We start from the raw sequence: 16,805 nt of genomic DNA, 5'->3' as shown, positions 1-16,805 counted from the left end.
AAGAGAGAAATCAGCATTGGACTAATATGCCATTTCTGATGACTAACACCTCTGACAATACCTCAGTTACAGTCATCCACTCACAAGCAGCACCAGAGGAATATCACAGTCAAGCAAACATTAATGGTTTGAGTTGGAGCCAGGGCATGAGTAACGACAACCAAAGGTGTATTCATTTATTTCTTATGTCTGTTACTTGTAATTAGGGTCTCAGTGATGTTCTAAGGCCTTCCATGACATCTTCCACTGATCTGTGCCCGCAACTATTGTTGCTATGATGGTCTAACACAAGACTGCAACTCACCTCGCCATCATCTTCCTTATCTTCCCCTTCTCCCTGTTCCCGTTTTCAAGCACGATATGCAGTACACTAGGACTCCCATACAAGAATAACATTGTGTGATGAAAACCTGAATAGTATTGTAAACCCCGTGAAGAAATTTGATCTCTTTTTGCTGTAGAAATGTTTGTGGAAGCGCACTTCACAATGTTGATATTGTGCTGGACTATACACAAGCACTGTAATGGAAAGTGAAGTTATAGTTTGGCACATGTGACAGATGAGATCTGATGGAATATGATCAAATGTTTTGTTGCAACACTTTGCTTACCTAGGCCTGCAACTGGATGATACTGTGAATCATTAGTTTTACTGTTTCTATTCTTTGCCATGAGGTCTGGTTTGTGTTCAAATAATTATATCAAACTTGGCACCCATTCTACATCTACATCAGTAAAGGCACATAAGTGAGTACTTAAGATGCCAGCATCCAAGTTCAAATGCATCTGGAAGCTTAATTGTTGGCATTCTTTTTTCTGGTAGTTCATAATAGATCTAATAGATTATAGTTAATATTCTCTGACAAGTAGCTGACCCAGTAATGTTGATAACTAATTTGATAATGCTGCCTGCCCATTCATTAGAGCTTTAATGGCTGTATGTAGGTGCAAAAGTACATCATTATTTGTTCACACTTTGTCAAAGTACTCTGGGAAATTTTAACCACTGCTTTAAACATTTAAGGATGGTAAGTATTAAGTGTGGTTGTAGTAGTGTGTAATATTTCTTATCATGAACTGTTAAAGGTATCATGTTTCATTCTGTCTTTTAAGAAGAGCTCTTCAAATGTTGCTTTTGTTGTTGGTTATTTTCTCTATCATAAAACATTATAACTTTCATGACTTTAGCTACAGGTAGTTTAATAAATGTATCTGAAACAGAGTGAAGCCCATACACAACAAGAGCAGCTATTTCATTACTCAGACACACAATTCCATTATTTGCATAAATGTCAAAAAAATCTGTCTCTCTTTCTAGTGAATTTGCAAAAACAATTAAAAAATGGAAATGTGTAGCTTTGAACTCTGCACCTTCAAGTTACCGTGCAATGCTTCTATCATTTCACCATGGAGAATGGATTTGGGAAGAGCAGGTAATTTTGAGGCCATAACCTTCATTCTAAATCATGCAGAGATATATTTTCAAGCTGCAAAATGAAGAATATGAGTGGCAGTGGAAAACAAAAAACTTGTTGGTAAAACTGGTCTTCCATTCTTAGTTGCTTGAATGGTAGACAGTGAGCACTTAGAATCTGAATGCCAATAAATATACTAAGGCTAAGAGTGTGCTTATGTCAGTGATTTGAACCTTCCGAGAGTCAGGTCCATAACCTATGCAGTTAAGTAAGCGATCACTAGCATGAATACTGAGTTAGTATCAGACACCTCACATTTACCACACCAATGACACTCATCTCCCCGAGATCAATCCCTGGTCTGGTTTTTATGGCACTATTGCCAAATGGTCTGATCTTTCCAGGCTTTTGTCTAATATGGCACAATTGTTTGTTTGCTGATGAGTGTACACTGACCCCTACCTCAGCACCTCAATGCCTCGAGCCATCACAATTCTTCAGAAATGAATTTAACAATACCATGGAAAGCACACAGGCACGACAAAAAAAAAAAAAGAAAAAAAACTGTAAGAAAGTGAGCTCTCAGTGAACAAGGCCTCTGTTATATATAGATAACATACACTCACATACTCACGCAAATGCAACTCTCACACACGTGATCACACTCTCTGGCAGCTGAAGCCAGGCTGCGAGCAGTTGCACATGATTAAACAGGCAATCACGTGGGGGTAAGGAGGAGGCTGGGACAAGGTGTGGGAGGGTAACAGGGTAGAAGTGAGCAACAGTAGATTGCTGGAGATGACCTGCAGGAGACAGGACATAATAAGGTTAAAGGCAATAGCAAAGAGGGTCACACTCAAAACAGTACCCTGAGGCACACCAACTTCCTGGTAAAGGTGTCTGACAAGGCAGTACCAACATTCCTTGAAAAATCAATACTTTAAAAATACCTGAAGGACATGGGGCATGTGGCCTCAGAAGTGCCACATGTAGAGAGATCAAGAATACCCATCCTTCAGAAGGTGTTTCAGGCTTTCTGCAAATTTAAAAACACTGGCAGTGTCTGATATACCCACAGAAAACCATTCACGACACACGTTGACAAAGTGATGAGATGGTCAGCTGCAGGACGGCCTGATCAAAATCCGCACAGTACAGTGGTCAGTGAATTGCCACACTCTAGTCACTATACCAGCCAGGCATGAATTACATGTTTCATCAGTTTGCAAACACAGCTTGTGGGAGAAATGGGGCAGTAACTAGAAGGAAGGTATTTTTCTGTACTGGGCTTGGGTATGGGTATGGGAATGACAGTGTCTTTATGCTGGTATCTGGTAAACGGCGCCCTCTGCCCAGATGCAGTTGTACATAAGAAAGAGCAAGTGCTTGCCCACAAAAGAAAGGTTTAGGAACATCTGAATGCAAACATCGTCCAGCACTGTGTTGGAGGATCGATAGGAAGTGAGAGCAAGTTCTCGCCCCCTCATACTAAAGGCAGCTTGTAGCACTCGCTAATCTGCCAAAATAAGGGTACTACCCAAGCCTCCTCCACTTGTTTCTGGTGGAGGAAGGCAGAATGATAGTGGGTGGAGCTTGAAATCTCCGCAGAATAGCAGCCCAATGGATCTTGGTCCTGCAGGGCCCATACAACAGATGAGGTAGTGGAACTGTTAGAAGAACTAGTTAAGGAAATCTAGCTAGATTTTTGCTATCCTGAAGGGTGCAATGACACTGTGCATGCAACTGTTCATAATGAATGCAGTTTGCCATCATAGAATGATGGTTAAAAACATGGAGAACACATCTCTGCATGTGAGTTGAGTCACAACACAGCTCAGTCAATCAAGGCACTGCGACATGGCACAGTAAAGATGAAGGACGAGAATGGAATATTGTGTGGTGGTAATGATGGCATTTGTAAGATACTCTACCTGGCCATCACAACTGGAGAAATTATGTTACTCAAAGGGTGCCAGGGAAAAGTAAATCTCGAGTCATCCCTAGAAAGTTGCCATTTGGGTGTGCATATATGTGGGGTAGGAGTCAGAAAATGGATAGCAAATGGTAAATGGTTGCTCGAGTACGTACTAGAGACAGTGATGAGATGATGGGCAAATTGGGCAGTGCAGGAGATTTCCAGATATGGGTAGGAGTGCATGTAGTTAGAGGGCACCTCTCTGTCAGGTTCTGGGAGATTTCCAAAGAGAATGGTGTGCATTACAGTCAACGAGCAGCAGAAAGGGGTGAGGGAGTTGGCCAGTAAGCTGGATGAAGAGTGTCCATGACACGGAATGACTGAGGGATGTAAACAGTACATATGGAAAAGTTCAGGAGAGGAATGTAAAACGCGGACAGGAATAGCTTCAAGCTGGGTAGTCAGGGAGAAATGTTGACTTTGAACGTCCTTCCATATGAGCAGCATGACTCCCCTCTCTCCTCCTACGATATGGAATGCCATCTTTGGAGAGAGGGAGTCAAAGCAGACTGGGAAGAAATACAAAAGCTCAAATCAGTCAGGAGGATGCAATTTTGTTTCCTGCAGGCAGAGAACTAGCAGAGGCTGCGATTCCAAGAGCAGCCGCAAGTCATCTTTTTGGATTGAAGGCCACTAATATTCCATTGGAATAATGTCATGATTAGGAAAGAGGAGGAGGAGGAAAGAGATGGAGAGGTGGCACCTCAGCGGCCATTCCTGTGTTACATTCTTGACTGCATTTACATAAACTTATGGCTCCTCTTTTTTGGTTTCTTAAACATTTTATTTTATCTGACACATTCCTGACCTTTAAGATTTGTGCCACATATTGGTCCTAAAAAACAAGATGTATGAAAAAGAAACCACTTACTGGATAAAGGACTGTTTGCCATGGTCATGGGAGCTGGCAAGTAAGTCAATGCAAGATCTGAAAGATCACAAGAATGATCATTCAATTCTGTTTAATATACCAGAGACCTATATTAATGTTACTGAAAGCAAATCCCTAACGACAAAAGTAACTAAACAGTTACTTTGAAATCACACTGCGCAATTTGTGATGCACGTGCTTAAGTACACTAAGGTAGTTTTATTGAATTACTAATCAACACGTGTCAAACATAACAAACACTATGACAAGTATACCTCTCAAAGTAGTTTACTTGGTAGTCATTTCACAAGCAGGAAAGTATTTTCAGAAGAGTTTAGGAAGTTTGATAGGCCATGAATGTATGAAGGAGAATGAGTCTGATATCATTCTAGAAAGGTACTTTGAAATGTGTTTGCAATTGCGAGTACCTGTCATTTGTGTTTGTGATATTTGCTCAAAAATGGAGAAATCTCAGTTCCCAACTGCAATCAGTAAGCATTTTAGACAACAGTAAGTGATAAGTGTCAATTTTAAGGAATATTTATTGTCATGTTTAATGAGTATCAACTATGGTGTAACACATCGCTTTGGTAAAGGTGTACATCTCACAATGTCTACAGTACCGATGAACAATGGTCACCACCACAAAGTGATTATTATTTTTTTTTAATTCAAATGATGGCTTTAAACTTTTATACCCTTCTCTGTTGTGCATAATGTGGTGTCACCGCCAGACACCACACTTGCTAGGTGGTAGCCTTTAAATCGGCCGCGGTCCGGTAGTATAGGTCGGACCCGCGTGTCGCCACTATCAGTGATTGCAGACCGAGCGCCACCACACGGCAGGTCTAGAGAGACTTCCTAGCACTCGCCCCAGCTGTACAACCGTCTTTGTAGTGATGGTTCACTGACAAAATACGCTCTCATTTGCCGAGACGATAGTTTAGCATAGCCTTCAGCTACCTCATTTGCTACAACCTAGCAAGGGGCCCATATCAGTTACTATTGATATTGTGAATCATGTACCATCAAAACAGACGTTCATCATTAATGGATTAAAGTTAAGTATTCCACCAGCTAAGTCAGTTTTTCTAAATTCTAATTTCCTTGTCCTGTTCCAGACCTCACGCCAGCCTGCGTGAGTTAAAACGCATGCATTTTGGCCTCCTCTAGTAACACCTGCCAACCACAACACACAAAATCTAGTGGAGATTGATGCAGCATATCTGCAGGATGGGATAACGATAATTAGTTTATCGTTCTTCACAGTTCATGATGATTTCAGTGTTTTATTCTATCATGATGATGATGATACCTGGTTAGGGGGCACTCAATGGCGTGGTTATCAGCATCCACACGAATCCCCAAATTTTACATGGTCCAGCCATGCCACTTTCACAAATGATGATGGCAACACAAACAACCAGTCCATGGGTTTATTCCTTGCTGTCTCATTCTTGTTCAGCAATGTGCCTTCCCCCTAGAACTGTCAGCATCATGACAACTGCCATTACATCAGGAGAACGAAGATGAAGTCGAGCTGTCAGTAAGATTCTGTACACTAACCAATGACACATGACTTGACATTAATAATTAAAGAGAGTTACTTGTTTTAAATTAAGAGCCAGTATATGAGTGGTCTTTCAGATATTTTTTGGTTCATTTAGCAAGTAATTTAGACTTGAGATAGCATTTCAGTTAACAGTGCTAAAGAAGCTGCAAAGTTTGTGATGTCAGGAAACAGACTGCCATGGGAGATGCAATGAGACTGAAATGGAGATGAATAGGATATTAATAAAGGAGTTTATTTGATTAAGCAAGTTGGTAGTGTGCAGAGTAGCTCAGAATAGGAGGAAGTATTTTAACGGTTCAAAGCCCTGAGCTGATGAAATATGTCCTCACCCTGGGAGGAGGACAGGAAGCAGTGTGGGGTTCATTACATGCCACAGAACCAAACTTTATATGCTACTGGTGAAAATCACACTTGCTCTGCCAGTCTCATACGTGCATCCACTACTTTCACTCACCTGAGCGATGGGGCGCGTGCCTTCCTCCTCAGCAGGGCCTGATTGACAAAAAAAGAATTTGCGTGTTAATATAAAAAATACTTTATCTGCACAAGTAAAACAAACTAGTGATAAACTAAGTGTGTTTCAACATGACCTGATAAAGAACAGAATCAATTGTTTCTATCTTTTAGAAAAAGTACGGATCAGTGTATAATTGAGCATCTAATCTACTCAATTATAAACAACCATCAATATTACCGAGTTCCAGAAAGCCAGAACTTTATTCCGGTTGCACGCTTGCTATCTGAAGACTGGCAGGGACAAATAAATGTTTATTGTCATCATTTCACATAATTATTGATCAAATTTTAAAATCTGCTTAATAAAACATACAATCTTATGTTACACAGTAAACACAGTGTCACGTTTAACATTTAGGAACTGTGTGTAAGCTTGTTTATGCACCTCCACTACTTGCATTCATGTACCGACATTATATTCATCCAGTATTTGGCAATGAGAGCACTTGGTGTTTTGCAGAAAACTTCACCAATAATTTTAAATTGTGATGAATTTCTCTCACAGATACCCCACAGAAAGTAATAGCAAAAATGTTTATCACTTACCACATTTTTGCTGTTTGTGCAGTAATAATGCCACATCAAACACATTCAATGTAACACTCCTTTCTTTACTTACAGATGGGTACAAGTAGTGAGGAGAATGAGTGGCAGGTGAGGCAGATTATTTCTCAGGTGGATTTTTTGTAGAGGTGAGACAGAAAGAAAATCTGATGCGTATGGGAACAGGATGGATTAGGAGACATAATAGGAATGAGGTGGAAGTGGGTGGAGTAGCATCTGGCTGGTGTTTTACAATTCTGCCTTATGCCACACAACAGAGGTATGTCAGTTGCTGGCATCTTAACAGGCTTGAAACTGAAACTCACCCTCAGTGCAGCGGATCTTGCCAATGACAGCCACTGCATGGTTTCCACCCTGGAGCCATGCGACACTGGACAACTTAACAGTATTTCTCCACTACATAGCCTTTGTAGGGGAATGTGCAGTGGCTCACTAGCCAACCCAAGTTCCAGACTCGACATCAACTATCTACTTTGGAATGCATGACTATATTAATAAGAATGCAGCCCACAATATTGGCATTGCCAGTGCAACCTACAGCAGTGTTTGTCAGTTGTTACAGACAGAGTGCTCAACTGGAAGCTTCAAGAATAGTTTTCATATTAGTAGCAATCTTTTCATGCATCATGGCATTCTCTTCCTTGCCTTCATCAGAAAGTTGTTTCATTTGCTTCATGTTGGCATGTACCATCTGTGCCACAATGAAACACTCTTCCTCTTGCCCACTCAGGAACATCTCTCTTCTTGTGCTTTTATAATTCCTTTTTTGTCTCTGGAAGCTTTTTACCAGTGTCTTGTGATCCATTAGGTAGCCTTCATCTCTGTGTTCAAGTGCTTCTGCATAGTGGTTGAATGGTTTTGCTCCGTGTTCAAATGCCTTGTGGCACTTCTTTCTTTCATCCTGGTATCTTTCTGCCTGCACCATTCCACATCATCATACCTCCTTACTGATGTCTTGGCCCAATTTCTGTATTTTTCTTCCAGGTGTGTGCCTCATGGTTGACACTGCCATCTCCTCCATGGGGATGACAGTTCATACTTTTGGCTGCTGTTACAGTCAAAACTTTTCCTCTGAGCACAGCAACATTGGAATCTAGGACATCATCAGTGCAGCTTGCAGTGCTCAGCTTAGCTCATATTAGTGACAACCTTACAGCATATCAGGAGTATTTTTATGTTGCTTGCACTAGGAAGCTGTTTCACTTGCCCAACATTATCATGTGCCTTCTGTGTTGCAATGATGTTCTAATGTTCATGGCTACCTGAGCACATCTCTCTCCTTGTGCATGGATCATCCACATTAGGTGGGACATATGACCACGAGTGTGGGTGGCAGATGGGGCAAGGCAGCTCCCTGCTGGACTCCCTGTAGAGAGGTGAGGCAGAAAGACGAACAGATTGGTCTGGGATCAAACTGTAGTGAAAGTCTTGATGGGAAATACACTCCTGGACATGGAAAAAAGAACACATCGACACCGGTGTGTCAGACTCACCATACTTCCTCCAGACACTGCGAGAGGTACAAGCAATGATCACACGCACAGCACAGCGGACACACCAGGAACCGCGGTGTTTACCGTCGCAGCATTTGTGCACCGCCGCCGCCGCCGTCAGTGTCAGCCAGTTTGCCGTGGCATACGGAGCTCCATCGCAGTCTTTAACACTGGTAGCATGCCGCGACAGCGTGGACGTGAACCGTATGTGCAGTTGATGGACTTTGAGCGAGGGCGTATAGTGGGCATGCGGGAGGCCGGGTGGACGTATCACCGAATTGCTCAACACGTGGGGCGTGAGGTCTCCACAGTACATTGATGTTGTCGCCAGTGGTCGGCGGAAGATGCACGTGCCCGTCGACCTGGGACCGGACCGCAGCGACGCACGGATACACGCCAAGACCGTAGGATCCTATGCAGTGCCGTAGGGGACCGCACCGCCACTTCCCAGCAAATTAGAGACACTGTTGCTCCTGGGGTATCGGCGAGGACCATTCGCAACCGTCTGCATGAAGCTGTGCTACGGTCCCGCACACCGTTAGGCCGTCTTCCGCTCATGCCCCAACATCGTGCAGCCCGCCTCCAGTGGTGCCGCGACAGGTGTGAATGGAGGGACGAATGGAGACGTGTCGTCTTCAGCGATGTGAGTCGCTTCTGCCTTGGTGCCAATGATGGTCGTATGCGTGTTTGGCGCCGTGCAGGCGAGCGCCACAATCAGGACTGCATACGACCGAGGCACACAGGGCCAACACCCGGCATCATGGTGTGGGGAGCAATCTCCTACACTGGCGGTACACCACTGGTGATCGTCGAGGGGACACTGAATAGTGCACGGTACATCCAAACCGTCATCGAACCCATCGTTCTACCATTCCTAGACTGGCAAGGGAACTTGCTGTTCCAACAGGACAATGCACGTCCGCATGTATCCCGTGCCACCCAACGTGCTCTAGAAGGTGTAAGTCAACTACCCTGGCCAGCAAGATCTCCGGATCTGTTCCCCATTGAGCATGTTTGGGACTGGATGAAGCGTCGTCTCACGTGGTCTGCACGTCCAGCACGAACGCGGGTCCAACTGAGGCGCCAGCTGGAAATGGCATGGCAAGCCGTTCCACAGGACTACATCCAGCATCTCTACGATCATCTCCATGGGAGAATAGCAGCCTGCATTGCTGCGAATGGTGGATATACACTGTACTAGTGCCGACATTGTGCATGCTCTGTTGCCTGTGTATGTGCCTGTGGTTCTGTCAGTGTGATCATGTGATGTATCTGACCCCAGGAATGTGTCAATAAAGTTCCCCCTTCCTGGGACAATGAATTCACGGTGTTCTTATTTCAATTTCCAGGAGTGTATTTTATGAACAAAGGTACTGGCACCAGAGACAAATCTAGTGAAGAGGAAGTGATACTGTATTATCAGCCATTCTCTCCAAAAGCATTGACACATTCATCCCACATGCTTCAGTTGTTTTCACTCTACTATACACTCCCAGCACCTTCATTTCAGAGGTGATCAGCTTTCATATGTTATAAAGTAGATCATAGAAACCTTATTTCTGCTGACTGGATTCTTCATAACCACCCTATCCATAATTCAAAAGACAGCTCCATAAATAATTGTAAACAATTAATTCCAAGAAACTACAGAGACATTCAACACAAAATAAGGAAAAGAAAACAAATGTCTCCAGTACACTATCTCATGAGAAAGAAGAAAAACAGTACATCAAGAGAACAGTATCTGTACATTTGTGGTGGTAGATTTCCAACTACAGTTACGATTTTGATATGATTTTCATTAATAAAGACATGCATTAATTTTAGTTACAAGGCACAGACATCAGTTTTCTTCAAGAATGAGTTATCAGTGAAAATATATGTCAAATAGTATATACCTAGCAAATAATGTAACAAAGATAAATAATATCTACACTGTCTTTGCCATCCACAATTAAGCCAAAGATAGGAAGCTCCTTCTATAAAACATACTGTACTCACTTCTGTACCAACAAAGAAAAAAACACATTCTAGCATCACCTGTCAGCTTCTGGGTTCTAATTGTACATAAACTGAACAACAGATCACAGTACACAATGAAATGGGACATTCCTATGGTTATGCAGATTCTGAAACAAACATTTTGGCAGGACCTTTATGTCTGATTGACCACAGAAAGGTTAAGGGAGCCCCTGAAAATGTTAGTATCAAATAACTTATGGTAGTACTGAACGCATCAGCTATGACCATTTATAAACTAGATTCACACCCAAATATTTCCATTTAAGTTACTACCCTAATAGGTTGTACAAAAAGGTTCAGTTTTGAAATACAAATCATCCTCTGTTTCTTCTACTCACATCATTCATTCATTCATTCATTCATTCGAGTACCACTGTTTGATTAAGCCTCTTCCCTGGCTTCTCCTGGTATTCTGGTCTCAAGCTACAGGCATTGCAGCTTGTAGTCCATGTAGCCCGATATCCACTCAATGCCTCTCACCAGACTGTCACCTCAATGTTCCCCCCACTCACCTCCCTAGGATAGGAGCATGTAATTGTCTTATCCTATCTGTCACTCACTCCATCACTACATTTATCACTCATCCCCACTACCTCCCCACTACGTCTCCTACTCCTGCCTGTTCCCTGTCCATTTTTCTGTTTCCTTTTCCCTCCCTGTAATTCTCAGCACACACGTTTCCACAGCTATATAGGTAAACTTTGTATTTCTGTAAGTCAGTAAATACTCGCCCCAAATCAAAGTCCTCAATATTCAAAAACATAAATATATTAAAATATATTGTGATTTCTGGATTCTAATTCAATTGTGAATGGTGGACTGACTAAGGGGTTGCAGAAATCACATAGATAAGAACTATAAACCCACTATCCAATCAAAATACCTGGGCACCCTTATGTAACGTGCAACTGAGCATTTTAATTCAATGAGAGGTGGATCTACTATTATAGGAAGTGAAATGATAATTAAATGGACACCCTAGCTGCGAACAGGCGGTGATGTACTTCGTTGGGGAAATGTTGAAAATGCGTGGCCCGACCGGGACTCGAACCCGGGATCTTCTGCTTACATGGCAGACGCTCGATCCATTTAATTACCATTTCATTTCTAGCAAAGCTGCATGGTCATCCAAGGTAATTGTTCTTTCAAGAACAGATACTACCATCATATATAGTTAAAATACGGCTTCCCGGACATTGACCTTCTTGTGCGAACGCACACGATATGCCCAAACTCGAACGGGACTTGGTAGATTAATCTGCCACAAGTAATGAGTATGATCAGCAAACATCTGTTAGGCACACTACGAATGTAGTGGTGTGGATATGTTGGGAATGTGGATCTCACGGGGAGTGTGCAAGGGATAAGTCCCTGCAGACGCACTATCCTCCGTGCCCGCGGTGGCTCAGATGGATAGAGCGTCTGCCATGTAAACAGACGATCCCGGGAATGAGTCCAGGTCGGGACACACATTTTCAACATGTCCCCAATGAAGTACATGACCGCCTGTTTTCAGCTAGGGTGTCCATTTAATTATCATTTCATTTCTAGCAAAGCTGCATGGTCATCTAGGGTAATTGTTCTTACGGGAACAGATACTGCCATCATGTATATTATAAGAAGTGGCAGGTAATACTGTTTTGTAAGCAGAATTCATCAGTCAGGGATCTGAGTACACTGAACATGGACTTTTCTTTGCATTACACCTGAATAATTAACACAGGGATGAATTTCAGCCCTTCCAAACTTGCCCAAGTCAGCTGTCAGCGATGTGACAGTTAAGTGAAAATGTGAAGGAACAACCAATGCTACATGAAGTCCAGGCACACACAGTATGCTGATGGACAAGTGCTTCTATCATTGTGGTAGGAAATAGTAAAAACCAGCTTGCAGTTAGCTGCTGCAGTCACTCTTCAGTTTTGAAGTGCAGCTAGGAGCCCGCTAAGGAAATGGCTGTGTACAGGGAGTTAGAAAAACTGGTTACAGTGGCTGAGCAGCTTCTGGAAACAACATTTCTGTTCAACATAAAGTCACACTGACTGTAGCATAAAAACCCATGACTGCTGTTGAGTGGATGAGTGGAAACGAGATTTGGAGTGACAAACAGTGCTATACTCCGTGGGTATCTGACGGAAGAATTTGAATAGAGTGACTACTCAGTGAACATTATCCGCCATTAACTCTACTGCCAACAATGCAGTGCAGAGCAGGCAGTGTAACAATATGCAATTTCTCCTCTTTAACTTGTTCTCCCCTTATTGTACTTCAGGATATGATAAATGCAGAAGGGTAAGTACATATTTGACAGTATTGTGTACAATACACAGCAGAGGAACAATTCACAGACAACGACCGATTTGATCAGCTCAACACTTGTACCTCTCATGGATCAGCATTGTTAGGCAAAGGCTTATAACCAGTGGCATTCCTGAAGAAGGCTTGCCTGCCGATGTTCCAACCTGAAAGCAATGGATCGTCTTAGGGATTAGTTATAAATGGCATTTTCACTCCATACCCTGTGTCCAATATTTCTACCTTGTCTGGTATCAGCTATCTAGGAAGAATGGGATGGCATCCACCCACAGAGATTTCGAAATGTCAAAGTGTCCCCAGAAGAGTTCAAGTCCTCAAAGGAGAACACAAAATCTTAATGTCCACTAATAGGTGTCCAGATACATTTGATTCTCTAGTGTACAGAGCAGGAATGTAAGCCTGCCACAGTGGGCTCTTACTCTTACTCACCAGGTGACTTCGCTGCACCTGCAGTACTGGGTCCAGCCTCTGGTGACCGTAGCCGCTGTTGTTCTGCACTGGATACTATTGTACACACAGAGAGAAAACATCTTTCAAGTACTTTATGTTCACTTTAGTGACATGCTCTTAAATTATGGCTGCGATTGAGGGTAAATTTGCGTATTTTATCATGGACAATGATGTACTGAGGCTATAACCAATCTCAGAAGCCATAGTTACAAAAAGAAATCCACATTCATGGCATATAGGAAAAAAAATTTAAAAAACTTTGGACTGTGTTCACTGGGCACCATGTTCACAGACTGTGCTTGTATGTACCACTCCAGAGGAGAGATGCACATATCAATGACTTCTTATCAATGAATGCCATTTTGAAAGAAGTTTTGTGTACACATTATGAAAAGAGCAATAGAAAACAACATGTCAAACATAAACGTACAGATATTGTTCATTAGTGTTATTTCTATTTTGTGTGTGGTGACTTACATCAGGGGACAATATGCACCTTCAGCACTGTACAGCTATCGCAGCAGCTTTGGGTGCCAAACTACATGTGTTAAAATAAGTATTCTGTGGGGTCACCACACTGTCCTGTAAAGCAATAGGCTGCCGAAGGAGTTATTTCAACAACTGATGTATGTTGTGAGACACAGAAGAGGAACCTTCAAAATTATTGTGAGTGTCTCTTTTATACTGAATGAAGGTGATCTTTTAGTGTAGTTCATGAGTGTGATGATGAAGGGAATAAATAATTTGTTAAGTCAAAAGTGACATAGTAAGTTATTTATATAAATGTGATGCGTCAAAGGCATCAATTTTGAATTTTAAAGTAATTATAACAGAGTTTGAGAAGAAGTATAGAAGATAAGGTACAGAATATAATACATCATTGTATTAAATAATTACACCACATGACACCTGACTGCAGTGTTAGGGGACAAACGACATGAAAGGGAAGCTGTGTTGACAGAGGAGTGAGACAAGTGTCAGAGTCCTGCACAACTGAGTAAGCGAGCACAAAATGTGAGATCAGGAGACCACAGCCTAACTTGATAGGCTGCCCACCCCACCTGTCATAGACATGCACAGAAGTTGTGACTGAGCCTTATACAATGTACAGATATAGTTTAAGTCCTTTTGGTCACACATATTATAAACTTGCCAGTCAGTACTATAGGCAAAATGTCAAAGGTGGTGGTGTATGCATTTATCTAAATCCCAAGCTTAAATTTAAGTTAAGATATGAGGCTAAACCATTAATCATAGAAAAGAAAGTAATTGTTGCAGCAATTTGCAGATCACCATCTGGAGATACTGAAGTCTCTCTTAAGAATTTGGAAGAAATGCTAGACATTTTTCTCAAATGAGAACTCTGCCATAATTCTTTGTGGTGACTTTAATATTAATCTATTGGTCCAGAGTTCAGTAAAATACAAGTTTTTAGACATACTAAAAGCTTCAACTTGTTTCCCCACGTATCAGCTCCCACTAGAACAACAGATTCCAGTGAAAGCCTAATAAATAACATCCTCTCAAATGTGGTCACACATGAAGTTGCAGTTACAAATGTGAATATAGGATTATCAGATCATAATGCACTAACCTTTAATCTCACTGCAACTCCCAAGGAGGGGAAAATAAAAAGGAGTACAAACGATTTTTCTCTACTGAAAATTGTAATCAGTTCAAAAATAATGTTAAAAATGCAGTTTGGCCAGAGGTCTTGGCACAAACAAACACAAAAGATGCTTACAATACATTTGCTTCCACTTTTATGGCATACTTTGAAATGTGCTTCCCAAAAAAGCTTTTGAGTTACAGATCATCTGGATCCAAAGGGACCTGGAGTACACCCGGAATTAAAACGTCAAGTGAAACCACGAAATTACTAAGTTTAAAGTTAAAAACATGTCATGATCAGCAGTTTGTTGAGTATGTGAGAACATACAAACAGACTTACCGCAAAGTAATATCAAAAGCAAAATTATTAAGTAATGATAGATTAATAAGGCAGGCTAGTAACAAGTCCAGAATAATGTTGTAAAAAAAGAAAAATGAAAATAAATTGTGTCAAACTAGAGAACAGGAAATCCATCTTAAAAATAATGAAAATATCCCCATAGAAAAAAAGCCATGGCAAATAATGTAAACAATTATTTTGTTAATATTCCCCTTACTTTAAGCAACAATTAACAGTGATGTCTCCAATGGTAAATACCAGCATGATGGCAATCCCATCAGACGAGCATTAAGTTCTAAAAGTCATTAAATGCTTGAAATCCAAATTGTCCTCTGGTTTGGATGATGTACCTGTATCAATAATTAAAAAATTGCTCCACGTGTTGTCGAACCTATAGTGCACATAGCAAACTTGTCCCTTAGTGAAGAGATATTTCCGGATAAAATAAAATCTCTAAAGTGATACCTCTACACAAAAATGGCGACAGACATAAAATAGAAAATTACCAACCTATATCTCTCCTCCCATACTTCTCCAAAATACTTGAGGAATTTATGAAAATCAGGGTTACAAAATATCTAGAAAAACATAAACTAATAAGTAACAGTCAACATGGCACAGTACAGAAACAGCCATATTGCACAGAAATAGTAAGAAATTTTGAGTCAAATAAACAGGTTGTTGGAATTAATCTAGATTTAGCCAAAGCCTTCAATACTGTGAACAATGTAATATTACTAGGGAAACTTGAAGCAATATGCATCAGGGGTACCGTTAAAAATTGGTTTGAATCCTATCTGCAAAACAGGTCACAAGTTGTTGAGCTGAGGTCATCCAAGAATCTTCACAATTTTAAACCCATATCTGAACCAAAACAAATTTAAATAGTTGTTTCTCAGGGCAGCATTCTGGGCCCATTGTTATTTCTAGTTTATATCAATGATATGCAGGCTCCAGACAGTTCAGCCAAAATTCTACTATTTGCAGATGACACGAGTATCATAATTAGTGATAAAAAAGAATCACTGTGTACTACAGCAGAAAAAATGCTCATACATACAGTCATGGTTATATTAAAATAAGCTGACATTAAATAGAAAGAAAACGAACTTTATACAGTAAGGGAGAAAGTGACAAGGGGAAAATATGTGCCTTATGCTGGATAGCAAAGAAATAGAAAAAATGTGCACCACGAAGTTTCTGGGAATGCGAATTGACCAAGATTTTAACTGGAATGAATACAGTTTTTATATTACTCAGTAACTTGGCTCAGCATGTTTTGCCTTAAGAATAATATCCAAGGTATGTAGCAAGGAATATATTAGAGTGGTGTACTTTAGTTACTTCCGATCAGTTGCTAGCTGTGGCACAAGCTTTTGGGGAGAAAACCAGGTCAACACTAAATGACATTTTTATTATGCAAAAAAGAGCTATTCGTATCATGACACACAGCCCACCACAAACTCACTGTAGACCCTTATTCAGACAACTGAAGATACTGACAATACCATTGATATATATCTTTAAATGCCTGGAAATGGTCAGTAAAAATAACTGCGATCTCCAAATCAACTCAAGCTACCATGATCACAATACAAGGCATTGTAAAGACTTCCACATTCCCTATGTAGCAAAAACTAGAAGTCAGAAACATGTTAGGCA

At 41.2% G+C, this 16,805-nt stretch overlaps 1 protein-coding gene across 1 annotated transcript in view; it reads right to left on the bottom strand.

Annotated features, from left to right (window-relative positions):
- Positions 1-1,108: 1,108 nt before the first annotated feature.
- Positions 1,109-16,805, bottom strand: part of LOC124579507 (vicilin-like seed storage protein At2g18540) — a gene marked incomplete at its 5' end in the record, with an annotated part of 187,528 nt that continues 171,831 nt past the window's right edge. The window contains one exon of the mRNA XM_047131247.1: positions 1,109-1,212. Coding sequence (XP_046987203.1) covers positions 1,109-1,212 — 104 coding nt within the window. The remainder of the gene's footprint in view (positions 1,213-16,805) is intronic.

Source organism: Schistocerca americana, unplaced genomic scaffold (genome assembly GCF_021461395.2).
Source record: "Schistocerca americana isolate TAMUIC-IGC-003095 unplaced genomic scaffold, iqSchAmer2.1 HiC_scaffold_31, whole genome shotgun sequence".
In the NCBI taxonomy this organism is placed as follows: domain Eukaryota; kingdom Metazoa; phylum Arthropoda; class Insecta; order Orthoptera; family Acrididae; genus Schistocerca; species Schistocerca americana.
The sequence above is the reverse complement of the archived record's forward strand: the minus strand, read 5'-3'. Positions and strand labels throughout refer to the sequence as shown.